Raw genomic sequence first — 13,883 nt, 5'->3', positions numbered from 1 at the left:
ATTGGGGATAGTTCTCAGTGACTTTGGCACTGACTAGCTACTGTCGGCATTGTACTATATTGACGGCTTGGAGCTGCTGCTGAACGCTGAACAATAGGGATGACGACTACATAAAAAAAAGTCTAGACCGTCAGCTGTATCGTCCAAAAATACTGAACACATATTTTTCGCTTTTTCTAATTAATGAAAAAATACAAAGATATAGAGCATCAAAGTTCCGGAGTGGGGGCTTGTGACGTCACTTCTAAGTAAAAATTGTACCTAGGCGTGACGTCACGCGAAACTTCAACGCACTGTACCGTCGTCATTTTTCGTCTTACGACAAAAAAGAAAAAATACGTGTCTAAAATTCTTTGATAATCTAACTGACGGACTAATTAGTTTTTTTTAGTTTTTTTGTGGCATTGGAGATAAATCTCGGTATGTGTTGCCCTGACAATAGGCATTGGGGTATACCAGTACTTCTTCATAGAGTTTTTGATAGTTACTGGTTCAGCAAGCCAGTCCTTCCATCCCACAAAAGTTTAGCCATTAACCTTTATAAGTTGTATGTGGATTTACGTTAAGTTAGTAATATAAACTAACTTGCATGTATTTGTGCAGGTGATTTTAGAGGAAGCCTGTACTAGTCCAGTGCTGACGTCCACTGGAGCCGGATTAGTCGTCAGCGGAGCTGACGCGGTGGTACGCGAGCCAGCGCTGCTAGCGCTGCTGGTGCAAGCTAGTCGCCATCTCGACACGGAGGAGGTATGTTGATAGTTGTGACTTTAGAAGATAGCTCAGTACTTAACTGTCCAAAGGTATTAGACTCAATGATCCGTTTTTAGCGAACTGTCTGCTCTAACATAAAAAAATCAGCTTGCATTATTTACAGTGTTTTTGCTATTCAGGAACTCGAATGGGAAGTGGAAGGGGAACGTATGCGCGGCTCTCTATGGGCGCTGACCCTATGCTGCATACGGTCGCTGCTAGAAGACGCGGGCGCCAGGAGGTGGCGCGCCTTCAACCAGCAACAACTACACCGGCACCACTTGCTGCGACTGTTGCTGGCTGCTTGCAAGGTATAGAGTACATCCAGGAACTAGAAGTGGAACGTATGCGCGGCTTCCTATGGGCGCTGACGCTATGCTGCATACGGTCGCTGCTAGAAGACGTGGGCGCCAGGAGGTGGCGCGCCTTCAATCAGCAACAACTACGCCGGCACCACCTGCTGCGACTGTTGCTGGCTGCTTGCAAGGTATACAGTGCATCCTAGAACACGAATAGGAAGATGAGCGTATGTATACGCGGTTCTCTATGGTCGCTGACCGCTGACGCTATGCTGCATACGGTCGCTGCTAGAAGACGCGGGCGCCAGGAGGTGGCGCGCCTTCAACCAGCAACAACTACACTGGCACCACTTGCTGCGACTGTTGCTGGCTGCTTGCAAGGTATAGAGTACATCCAGGAACTGGAATGCGAAGTGGAAGGGGAACGTATGCGCGGCTCCCTATGGGCGCTGACGCTATGCTTCATACGGTCGCTGCTAGAAGACGCGGGCGCCAGGAGATGGCGCGCCTTCAACCAGCAACAACTATACCACCTGGGGCCCATTTCTCGAACGATATTAGACTAATATTATTAGTCCACGAACTGTCAAATCGTATGGGTAGCCATGACAACACACTAATATTAGTAGACTAATAAGTTTCGTGATATGGGCCCCTTCTGCGACTCTTGTTGGCTGCTTGCAACGTACAGAAAATCCTATTCTTCAACCATCGACTGGATGTTACTCTTCAGACTTACATGCTCGTCGTCAGTACAATGACAGTGTGGATTTATCAGTATGTATTAAGAACGATCATCGCAGTATTTGTGTAGCGTTAGTCAAGTTTGAAGAATTTTCTTAAAATAACACAGAAATCTAAAATGTTTTTCTTTTCTTTTAGGAACGCTTCCTAAACTCTGAGGATAACCCAAGCCGCAGCCCAGACGCAGCGGGCGCATGCCTCGTGGGGGTGGTGGGGGGCCTGCTCGGCTCCCCGCCACTCCCCTGCCACCTGGCGGAGCTGTGCGACTTCCTGCTCCTAATGCATCAGGTATGTCTTCCACATTATGTGGTTTACCTGTGTAGCCACATTTCAAAATTTTATGTGACAACAATTTAGTGAAATTAACGCGTGGCATCGTAGTTTTTCATGTGTGGGAGTGACACTTTCCTTTATCATACCTTGCTCTCAGCATCCTTACTATCTATATATTTCTATAATTGTCACAAATACTCCGTAAACAGTGAACTGACTAACCTAACCACAAAATTACAATTTTGAAAAAAAAAACCCCGACATAGTAGACCGATTTTCATAAAACATGGCTAAGAACACTCGACTAATTCGGCTTTCAAACAAAAAAAAACTAAATCAAAATTGGTTCATCCGTTCGGGAGCTACGATGCTACAGACAGACACACACACAGACAGACACACACAGACAGACACGTCAAACTTATAACACCCCGTCGTTTTTGCGTCAGGGGTTAAAAATATGTTCTCAAAATCTAATCTTTGTTCCCACCAGGCAAGCGACACGTTTGTCACGCATTCGCGGGCGAACTTCTACTTCCTCCTAACAGCAGACACACAAGAAACCAGTGAGTTCATGCTGAAGGCGCGACGACGGGACCCCGAACCAGAGATCAATGACAGCGGGAGCCTGCGAGATGAGGACAGTAAGCTGATGAAGGGCATCATAAACATGCAGATCAAAGAGGGCAGGTTAGTGTTAACTAGGATTCCCTATTTAATTCAAGCGATAGCTTCGCCTTCGATGTTCAACGTCCTCCTAACAGTAATAAAGAAGGGGCTCATTCACTAGAAATATGTACTTCTATACCTAAATTTAAGTTTTGGCGATCTTACATTTTCCTCACTCTTGGCACAGTATAATAAAGAGTACTATCGTACAGTATGGCCACTCCCGCTCCCCGCTGAAAGCGCCGCCCACCTCCTCTCGGTTACCTCACAGTTACCGCCTGTCAAAAACGCTAACAGTCGGCCTGTCATATTTCACTTATACAAGGATAGTACGCGTTCACCTACACTAAGCTTAGACAGTGTTCGAGGTGTGCTCTAGGTGCCTATTTAATAAAAAACTTAACTATCAACTTAAAAATTGCTTAGTTTCTACGAGTACATGACATGTCTAATTTACTTTCTCGATTACAGAAAACACAATATCTCCTCCACGTCAGAAAATTCGGATTTAAACATTGGTAAGTTAATCAAGGATTGTATGTCACGCCGTTTCTGGCAGTAGAAAATTAGCACTAAATTTGATAACTTTAGGCCTTTGACTTGATTTTTCTCACGAGTAACTAGATGAAAAATTTACTTGCTAAAGTAGATATTTACGACTAAAACTGTTCAAAGACCGTTAGTTGAAGTAACATGAGAACTGAAACAATAAACTGAGCACTGACTTACCTTCGAAGCCTGATTATTCGATATCAAAATTCCATTTATTTCTGTTTCGTTTTAGAAACAAGCGGCGACATGATAGACCCTGTCGTAGAAAACGAGATCGCGCCCGAGGACGCGCTCAGCGGGTACATAGTGGTCGACGTGGACGACGTATCGCACACGACCGTCGAGATGTACTCCAGCGGGATCTACCATGAGGTGAGACTCTACGGGTTGACGGGGTCTATCTGGACACGAGTGGTGACATGATAGGCCCCGTCGTAGAAAACGAGATCGCGCCCGAGGACGCGCTCAGCGGGTACATAGTGGTCGACGTGGATGACGTATCGCACACGACCGTCGAGATGTACTCCAGCGGGATCTACCATGAGGTAAGACTGTGGGTTGACGGGGTCTATCCGGACACGAGTGGTGACATGATAGACCCCGTCGTAGAAAACGAGATCGCGCCCGAGGACGCGCTCAGCGGGTACATAGTGGTCGACGTGGACGACGTATCGCACACGACCGTCGAGATGTACTCCAGCGGGATCTACCATGAGGTGAGACTACGGGTTGACGGGGTCTATCAGGACACGAGTGGTGACATGATAGACCACGTCGTAGAAAACAAGATCGCGCCCGAGGACTCCGACTTTGGTTCTCCTAAGAATCTCATAACTTCTGATTCCATGCCGCAGGAAGACTCCAAGCTTAACGTAATAAATAGTGAGTAGATAATTTACGGATTAGCTGACCGTTCGGACCTGACGTTTGATTCGTTTCAACGAACCCGCCTACGATTTAGGGTACTTACACGTGAAATAAATTCAACCATTTATGATCAATATTAATCTAGTATTCTCACAGAAACGAGTACGCGCCGGCGCCGCGCCAGGGTGGACGGCTTGCGAGGGTCTACTACTTCTCCTGCGCGACGCCATCTTACTGCTCTCCGAACATGACTTGGCTCAGGTACCTATTGATATATTCTAGAAAAGCTTTCACTTGTCTGTTTAAAACTGCTTAGTTAATTACAAACACTGTTGTGGTGTGCTTCGGAAACTGTTTGTTCTAAATGTATCTAAGAACCTACGGACATTGTTTCCTATACACATGTAATATTATTAGCATTAAATTCTAAAATTCTTCAATCCTACTAGGCAATGCAAGGCGCCATACAACCCGAAGCGCTAATCGTGCTCGCGAACCACCGAGACGCGGGCGTGCGCGCAGCGGTTCTGCGTGTCGTAGGCGCGTTGCAGCGTCGTGGCGTACCCGCGCTGCAGCCGCGGGCGCCGCAGAAGACATACCTCTACAGACATCTAGCCAACCAGGTACCGAAGTTACTATTGTAATCGGTGCAATGCTGTTCACAGCATGAAGCGCTAATCTTGCTCGCGAATCATCGGGACGCGGGCGTGCGCGTAGCGGTTCTACGCGTATTTGGCGCGTTGCAGAGCCGTGGCGTGCCCGCGCTGCAACCGCGCGCGCCGCCGAAGACTTACCTCTACAGACATCTAGCCAACCAGGTACCGAAGTTACTATTGTAAGCGATGCAATGCTGTTCACAGCGTGAAGCGCTAATCTTGCTCGCGAATCATCGGGACGCGGGCGTGCGCGCAGTGGTTCTACGCGTATTTGGCGCGTTGCAGAGCCGGTGCGTGCCCGCGCTGCAGCCGCGCGCGCCGCAGAAGACTTACCTCTACAGACATCTAGCCACAGAACTAAATCAAGATAGAAGGAAAATGCTCGGCGATTAACAGCGAAACCGAGCGTGTAACGTTTTGTGTCGAGCCTATGACGTCACGAGTGTACTTTAGTGATGGGAACGTTGTCGTCGCGTGACCCATTCGATCGATTGTGGAGGTTGCGTGCGGGATGCCCGCCGAAGTTAAAAATATCGGATGTTCATCTTCGTTGTGAAATGAACCTGTATTCGTGTGATGACAAACAATTCACTAGTAGGTATATAATTTGCCTAAGGCCAGGAACAAAGATTTTAGTAGGTAGGTATTAATACTAGTTAATATTTCGTAATATTTTTAAGAAAATCGACCATGTATCTACTCACTTCATTATCCTCATGTTATTTGTTACAACTTTTAGTAATATATAAATATAATTAACCATTAACACATTTTTAGAATTATTTTTATTCATAATAAATATAGAGCGTATGTTTGTATTTGTTTTTCTGCCGACCACAAATTCAACGTTAATACCGTAACTGTAACCTATTTTAAAGTTAAATTTACTTTTCACTCGTACTTTATATGTATAGTTTCATAACAATATAAAAACATAATTATAATTTCCACTGCTTCGCAAAATCGATTTAAATCGAATAAGGAAATCGCAGCATATGATTACATGACGATATAGTTCCGTGGTGCACCACTATTCTTAAGTTCGACGTGAGTTCGACGGACAAAATAACAAATCTACCTTCACTTTGTCTCGACAGTTTGAATAGCCTATTTTTATATCGCTTGTTTTAAACGCACGCCAAGTCGGACTCGTCAAATTAAAGCCGCAATGGAAAACTAGTTTGACGGCCGTACGTCAGCTAATGTTTTGATGATAAAAATAGGAAAATCGTGTTTTTTATTTAATAAAAAATATTTTAGGACAAATGGTACTTACCGATGATAGGAAACACTTTGTTTAACACTCTTGCTTTTATTGGTGGTGTTTGAACAGTTAATTATCGAATACCGACCCATTTTGTATTTTTCACTGTATGTCACTCGCGGGCAGCGGTCGGGAGCAGACTGACTTGCGCGGCGAACAATGTTGCTCGCTATTTAACTTTTCCGCACGCGAAGTAGATACACTTTTTCCTTCTATCTTGATTTAGTTCTGTGCATCTAGCCAACCAGGTACCGAAGTCACTATTGTAATCGGTGCAATGCTGTTCACAGCATGAAGCGCTAATCTTGCTCGCGAATCATCGGGACGTGGGCGTGCGCGCAGCGGTTCTACGCGTATTTGGCGCGTTGCAGAGCCGAGGCGTGCCCGTGCTGCAACCGCGCGCGCCGCAGAAGACTTACCTCTATAGACATCTAGCCAACCAGGTACCGAAGTTACTATTCTAAGCGATGCAATGCTGTTCACAGCGTGAAGCGCTATTCTTGCTCGCGCATCATCGGTATGCGGGCGTGCGCGCAGCGGTTCTACGCGTATTTGGCGCGTTGCAACGTCGCCGCGTGCCCGCGCTGCAACTGCGCGCGCCGCAGAAGACTTACCTCTACAGACATCTAGCCAACCAGGTACCGAAGTTACTATTGTAATCGGTGCAATGCTGTTCACAGCATGAAGCGCTAATCTTGCTCGCGAATCATCGGGACGCGGGCGTGTGCGCAGCGGTTCTACGCGTATTTGGCAGAGCCGTGGCGTGCCCGCGCTGCAACCGCGCGCGCCGCAGAAGACTTACCTCTACAGACATCTAGCCAACCAGGTACCGAAGTTACTATTGTAAGCGATGCAATGTGGTATATAGCGTGAAGCGCAGATCGTGAACGCGAATCATCGCCATACGGCCGTGCGTTCAGTTTTTCTCAGCGTATTAGGTGCCCGCACTGCAACCGCGCGCGCCGCATTAGACTTGCCTATACAGACATCTAGCCAACCAGGTATCGAAGTCACTATTGTAGGTGATGCGATGTAGTATACAGCGTGAAGCGCAGATCGTACGCGATTTTCCGCGTGACGCAGTTATGAGACTTTGTGAGTGCCGCCGTGTTTTCGGTTTCTTTATAAATACGCTTTTTTTTCGGGATACCCCCATTTGCCAGAATTTCATTTGCCATAATTTTATTTGCCACCCTATTCAACAATCATAATATTGTTTCTCATAACATCTTATGCCATAATCATTGTTTACTATATTAATCAAGTGCCAGAAACTTTGTTTCCCGTAAAGTCAGTTTCCATAATGGCATTTGTCAGAATCATCTAAATCAGTAATTACCACATTCCATACCATCATTTGTCATCCAAATTAGCGACCAGAAAAGTCAATTTCCATAATGTGATTTGGCAGAATCATCGAAATGCGTAATTATCACAGAGACGACACTACTAGAAGTACTAGAGAATGAAACTGCTATCAAAAAGTAGGTTAGGTTAGAACTGTGACCCCCTGGAAAATAAAACTTCTATCAGAAAGTAGGTTAGGTTAGGTTAGAACTGTGACCCCCTGGAAAATGAAACTGCTATCAGAAAGTAGGTTAGGTTAGGTTAGAACTGTGACCCCCTGGAAAATGAAACTGCTTGAAAAGTAGGTTAGGTTAGAACTGTAACCTCCCTGGAAAATGAAAATGCTATCAGAAAGTAGGTTAGGTTATAACTGCGACCCCCTGGAAAATTAAACTGCTATCAGAAAGTAGGTTAGGTTAGGTTAGAACTGTGACCCCCTGGAAAATGAAACTGCTATCAGAAAGTAGGTTAGGTAATAATATGGGCAACAATTAATATGGCAATAATTGCTTATGGCGTTTGAATGTTATATTAAACCATATTATTACACTTAATAATATGGCTAACAAATAGTATGGCATTGTATGATTATGGAAGGTAATGTTCGGATAAACAACCAGTATGTCATACAATTTTTATGGTAAACAAATCATTCGGGCATATGAATATTATGTTAAATGACTGTCGGGCAAACAATAGACAACCTTTTGTTTCACATGTCTATATAGCCTGTCTAGAGACCTGACACGTCATCATTAAAAATACGAAACTCTAGTAGCCTATTGTGAAATCTTGTTTAAATCGGGTCTAAGCCGTTGTTTATTTTTGCAGATAGCCTTATACCCGAGCTCTTTAGAGCTGGCTGCAGCCTGCGCCGCCCTTGTCACCAAGTGTGACGTGCCCTTGGAGGACCAGCTTGAGGTAACCTATACCGAAATTATGATCATTCAATCATTTTGGTTCGCGATTTGGTTTTAACAGTTGCGAATTAAAATATGTTGTTGTTGTTGTATGTTTAAGGCACCCCATAGGTGCATAGGGCCTCCACAAGATCCTTCCACGCCTTTCTATCTTGAGCCACCGCCTTGGCCTCGTTCCAGCTCAGTCCATATTCCCTCAGCTCGTTCTCAACACTCCGCCTCCAGGTGTGTACGGGGCGTTTGCGGGCTCGCTTTCCTCCTTGAGGCCGCCACTCAAACGCGGTACTGGCGCTGTTGGTAGCTCCTCTTCGAAGGGTATGACCGATCCATCTCCATTTCTGCAGAGCCACTTCTTGGGCGATCGGAGGTTGTCGGCACATACTCCACAGATCCTCATTTCTTATAGTTTTCGGCCAGAAGATACGGAGGATCGACCGGAGGGACTTATTGACAAACACTTGTTTGTGCGTCAGCCCCTTTGTCACTCTCCATGTCTCACAGCCGAAGAGAAGCACGGTCTTGACAATAGATTCGAAGAGGGATATTTTCACGCGGCAATTAAAATATACATTTTATTAAATAAAGTTTGAAAAATTTTAAATAAATAAAGTGAAATTATTCAGGACGACATTTGGGTGGATGTTTCTGTCGAAATGCTACACTGCGCGGCGCCGCTTCTGGCGACACTTCCAACCTGCCTACACGATCCACCGCTAGCGCATAACGTGTCTCTACTCGTCCGCCGCATCATTGACAAGGTAAAAATAAATGCCTTTAGCTCACAACTAATAGCCATGATGAACTATACATAGTGCCACCCGGCTCACTGAAACTTGGAGCTGATATAACTAATATTAGCTATGTAGTAGTTACGAGCAAGTGCGAGTTCACAGTAGTACTGTGCGGATTACACAGCAGATGGACACACTTAGTAGACATCATCTTACGTGATTCGTGTCATTGACGTCTACCGTCTGCGCTTCAAGATAAGAACTAAATAATGCTCACTTTGGCTTTCAGCCTATGGGTTTAGATTTTAAAATGTCTCAATGTCTCATTACTTTTTAACTAGCCCATCATTTACTTTTATGTTTTTCTTGCACGCAGGGTTCCCTAAAGCTTCTCTCCGAGATGAGTGTAGCTGAAGTGACCGTGCGTTGTATACGCGATCTTGGTGCGACGGGAGAGTTCAACGGACGTGCGCTACTGTTGTCCGACATGGGAGCGCTACTTGCAAAGCTCGCGGTTAAGGCGCTCGAGTCACATCACCACATGCAGGTACTGTTATAACATACAAGCATAGTACGCGTTCACCTACACGAGATTAGACTGTGTGCTAGGAACGCGCCTCTTTCATATATTTGATCGCCAGGCCACCACAATATAAAGAATACTATCGTTCAGTATGGCCACTCCCGCTCCCCGCTGAAAGTGCCGCCCACACCCTCTCGGTGACCTCACAGTTACCACCTGTCAGAAACGCGAACAGTCGACCTGTCATATTTCACTCATACAAGCATAATACGCGTTCACCTACACGAGATTAGGCTGTGTGCTAGGAACGCGCCTCTTTCATATATTTGATCGCCAGTGTCCGAAATGTGGCGCTACTATCAACAAATAGTATGTATGTAATATAATTAAAGACTACTTCTATCTGATTAAACAATGAACGAGTTGTATATTGTCCACAGATAATCACCGATATGCATCATATGCTGACATATGTGGAGCTGACGGCCGAAAGCGAGAACGTGGCTCGAGCAGCACGCGCTGCCCAGGTACACATGACAAAAATAATCTGCACCAATTGCACTTTTACCCCCTTCTTCATAAACGTACCTAATCTAAAGTTACCAATAAGCCCATAAAGTTTGTTTGTCCCTTTCTATCACGCCACTACATCGGAAAGGAATTAATAGTACATTGTGCAACAAGGGGAGGAAGTTGAATATTACTAACGAGAGTAAGTTAAATCGCGACGGCTTGCCGGAGCGATTTAAAGACTCGAGTTAGTAATATTCATACTCCCCGAGTTACACACAATGTTTTTCATCACATTTGAGAGAAAAATACAGAGGAAACAGTCATAAGGCAAAACCTTCAACCGGCGGCGTTGCGACCAGTAGTGTATCTTGATCTACATCAGATTATTCATATTAAATCCATTGTTTTTGATAACAAACACTTTTTGAACGAAAACAAACACGAAAATACTGCATATAAATTAAATGCAACGTTCAAAAAAGCATATAAATCATATAATTGAACTAAAATTGTACTTATTTTCCATTCCTTTAAATATTTTGATCTGTTGTACTCTCCGTTGCTAGGCAACGGTGGGTGCCTCGCGTACGCACGCGGTCAAGCGCGAGTAGAGAGCATATTGTCAGATTGTAAATTATAACAATTTATCTAAGTTAAATTTTACGAAATAAATGCAAAACACACTGAAATAATTGTAAAACATAAATAAAATGCATTTTTCATACCGTATAATATATTTTATAGCTTAATAGTAAAATTTTGGTTGTGCAATAAAAATCCTTGGCAGATTGAAACATCCTTTGCCTGAAGTATTGTACGGATTGTATTAATTTTTAAAACTAAATCCATTATTCCCTTGGGAATAAAATAGTACATTATGCTTCAGTACACGTTGACGAAATGATACCTTTAAACAGAAAATGTGATGAAAACGAACCTTAATCATACGAGTATATATATTCTAACCCCCTTATTCATAAACATACTCTAAAGTTATCAAGCCGATAAAGTTGATTAATTTTTTTTTCATAATTTATTATGTCGCTATAAGTGAAAACCTGTAATTGGCTTTGTATTTTTATTGTAATTTTTAGATATATATAGCGCTGTAGGTTTTCCATGTAAGAAAATAAAAAATAATAATATTATAACAAACAATAGGTACTTTAATTTTTACTGTTCAAAATTTTATGAACCTCCAGTTCTTTTTTAGAGTAAGTTTGCATGCTTATATTTATATGCACCCTTTTCATATGTATAAATGACTGTATGTGTTCTAAATAAAATAAAAAAAAATAAAAAATATTAATCTTTGAGAATAACTGTCGCAATAAAGATATAAGCAGATATATAACAACATAGTATGAAGAATTTTCTTACTTTTGTATTAAAAACAGCGTTAAACTTTCAGGTATCGTTATTCGTGGCACAACTCGACCACTTGGATGTAGCGAGCCGCGCGCGTCAGAAATACAACAACTACTTCACGAATGGTATTCCATTCCTAATAATACACTTAAGTAATTTAAATTATATAATCAATCAGACACTAACTAATCTTAGTAAATGATTTCGCAGTGCTCTCATCAGCAGTATCACTGGGTACAGAAGGAATTTCACAGACTGAACTGGAATCTCGGCATCTAGCCACTGTCACTGCTGCGGTGAACTTTTTGCAGTCGCGTTCTCCAGCGCTACCGGTCCACTCTGAGGGCGAGTTAGTGGAGCTACTACTAGTCATGCTTATAGCCGGTAAGTCAGCACTTTAATAGCCGGATCCACACAGAACTAGGCAACGTACTCGCGCGGCAATCATCCAATGTAAACGGGCTTTGGCCGAGCCAGGTTGCTCGGCCAATCAAAACGCCCGCACTGCCTCGGCCGAGGCACATGTACATGGCACGTTTGCCACGCGAGGACATTGCCTCGCGACGGGCGCGCTCTGTATTGACCTGGCTAGTTAAATGTAGTCACGTTAAAAACATAATGAAATGAATGGAGAAACACACACAGAATAGGCTAGTTTTCTTACACTTAAAATAAAATATTTTATGCAGTTCACGGAATAAAGCACTACAAACAGTAGTTATGTTTAAACATAATTTATATTTAATAAGTCAAAGAGAAATATGTAAAGTGGACGTCACTCCTCAGCATTTTATAGTAATTCCATATTAGCAAATCGTTTTGACAGTTCTTGAGAAGAAGCTGATTTGACTAGTAGGAAAATAGCCTATTGTCCAAACTCTAGTAATATGTTTGCTTTCAGCCGTGAGCGGCGGTCTTCCAACGCGACGGGCGTGGTGGGCAGGTTCTGGTGGAGATGGATGGTTGCGTGCTTTACGGGAACTAGGTATGTTTGAAAACTTTTTCTCATATGAAAACGTTTGATGCAGAGTCTTGACTCACTAGTATTTCTTTTAATAGCCCGTTTATGTGTCCCACTTCTGGGCAAAGGCCTCTCCCCGTGATTTCCATAGCTCCCGTTGGTGTGCTATTTCTGGGCAATTAATCATGAAGGTATCAAGGTCGTCCGCCCTCTCGGTCTGGGCCTACCACGTCAGCGCTTAATTCGAGACATCCACTTGGTGGTGCACTATTGTCCCGGATTTGTAAGTTCACATTTTTGACACATTTCTTTTGAAGTATGTTGCGATGTGGCTAAGACGTATCGTTTGCCAATTTCGAATTGGTTGAATCGATTAGGCCCTATGTACAAGGACGCGCTTAAACAAATATACTATTTCTATCAACTTACTGAAATGTCATTTGAATCGAAATGACAGACTCTGCCACAGCACTAGTTTAAAAATAAAAATGAATGATAAATTACATAATAAGTAAATCCTGCGTGATAAATGAATATCGTAAAATACTCACTAACGAAGATCCGCAAAAATGTAACATGTGTTAGATTATGTTTAAAGTAAGCGAAATATTGTTTTTAAGTACTTGATTTTTTTAAATATTATTACAGGATTTTATTTAAAATTTCATTAGGTAAGCGCGCGAGTTTACTTTTTGTGGACGCTGTCTTACAGCTCTGGGACAATAGTCATAAGAGGAACAATTATTTTACTGATTCTCCCTCTAAAAAAACTTACTTTTCTCAAACATGCAATGAAATATTGTCTTTACGTTCCTTAAAATGGGCTGGGAAGTATCGCTTTTTGGGCGCAACAACTCGAGAGGACTGTAAAGGGATTTCATATTATTTTTTAGGCCTAGGCCTGCAAAGTAACTTTTTTTTATAAAATATTGTCCTTTAGAGCATTTTTTTTTATTTCATTGTATGTTTGAGAAAAGCACTATACATTCCCGGCCTCGTATCCCTATCCGGCCTCGCTCGCACGCTCGCTCGGCCGTATATACCCACTTGGCCGGAAATCCTCATTTTCCCGGCCTCTGATGTAATGTACTATTACGATGAGGAATCTACAATTATGGTTTTTTTTTGTCTAGTGTGGTGGGCGGGCGCTCCGGCCCCCGGTGCTCGCGCGCTTCAACCGCACCTTTTACGCGCGCTGCACGCCGCTCCTCACGTGGCCACCATGCTCAAGCCTCCGCCGCCTTGCAGAAAGGTAGGTACCCAGTTTTTTCGAGTAATGTCGTCCTAAATATAATTATGCTACACGTCATATCATTGTGCAGGCAGGATAGTGTTTTACTTGCTGTATGTCTCGCTGACACTATATTGAATAGGCATAATTATGTATATTGTACTACACTCAGGCCCAATATGAAGATAGTCTTAGGTTGTGTTAGAGTATGCTAC

General features: G+C 43.3%; 1 protein-coding gene across 1 annotated transcript in view; it reads left to right on the top strand.

Moving 5' to 3' along the window:
• Positions 1-13,883, top strand: part of LOC125225149 (lysosomal-trafficking regulator) — a 56,002-nt gene that overhangs the window by 26,832 nt on the left and 15,287 nt on the right. Inside the window, 17 exon segments of the mRNA XM_048128724.1 lie at positions 604-747; positions 891-1,065; positions 1,068-1,237; positions 1,932-2,081; positions 2,560-2,756; positions 3,207-3,253; positions 3,520-3,659; positions 4,311-4,415; positions 4,604-4,777; positions 8,253-8,342; positions 8,965-9,099; positions 9,449-9,619; positions 10,036-10,122; positions 11,520-11,601; positions 11,672-11,860; positions 12,378-12,461; positions 13,571-13,689. Of these exon segments, the coding sequence (XP_047984681.1) occupies positions 604-747; positions 891-1,065; positions 1,068-1,237; positions 1,932-2,081; positions 2,560-2,756; positions 3,207-3,253; positions 3,520-3,659; positions 4,311-4,415; positions 4,604-4,777; positions 8,253-8,342; positions 8,965-9,099; positions 9,449-9,619; positions 10,036-10,122; positions 11,520-11,601; positions 11,672-11,860; positions 12,378-12,461; positions 13,571-13,689 (2,259 nt within the window).

This window comes from Leguminivora glycinivorella, chromosome 1 (assembly GCF_023078275.1).
Source record: "Leguminivora glycinivorella isolate SPB_JAAS2020 chromosome 1, LegGlyc_1.1, whole genome shotgun sequence".
Lineage (NCBI taxonomy): Eukaryota > Metazoa > Arthropoda > Insecta > Lepidoptera > Tortricidae > Leguminivora > Leguminivora glycinivorella.
The sequence above is the reverse complement of the archived record's forward strand: the minus strand, read 5'-3'. Positions and strand labels throughout refer to the sequence as shown.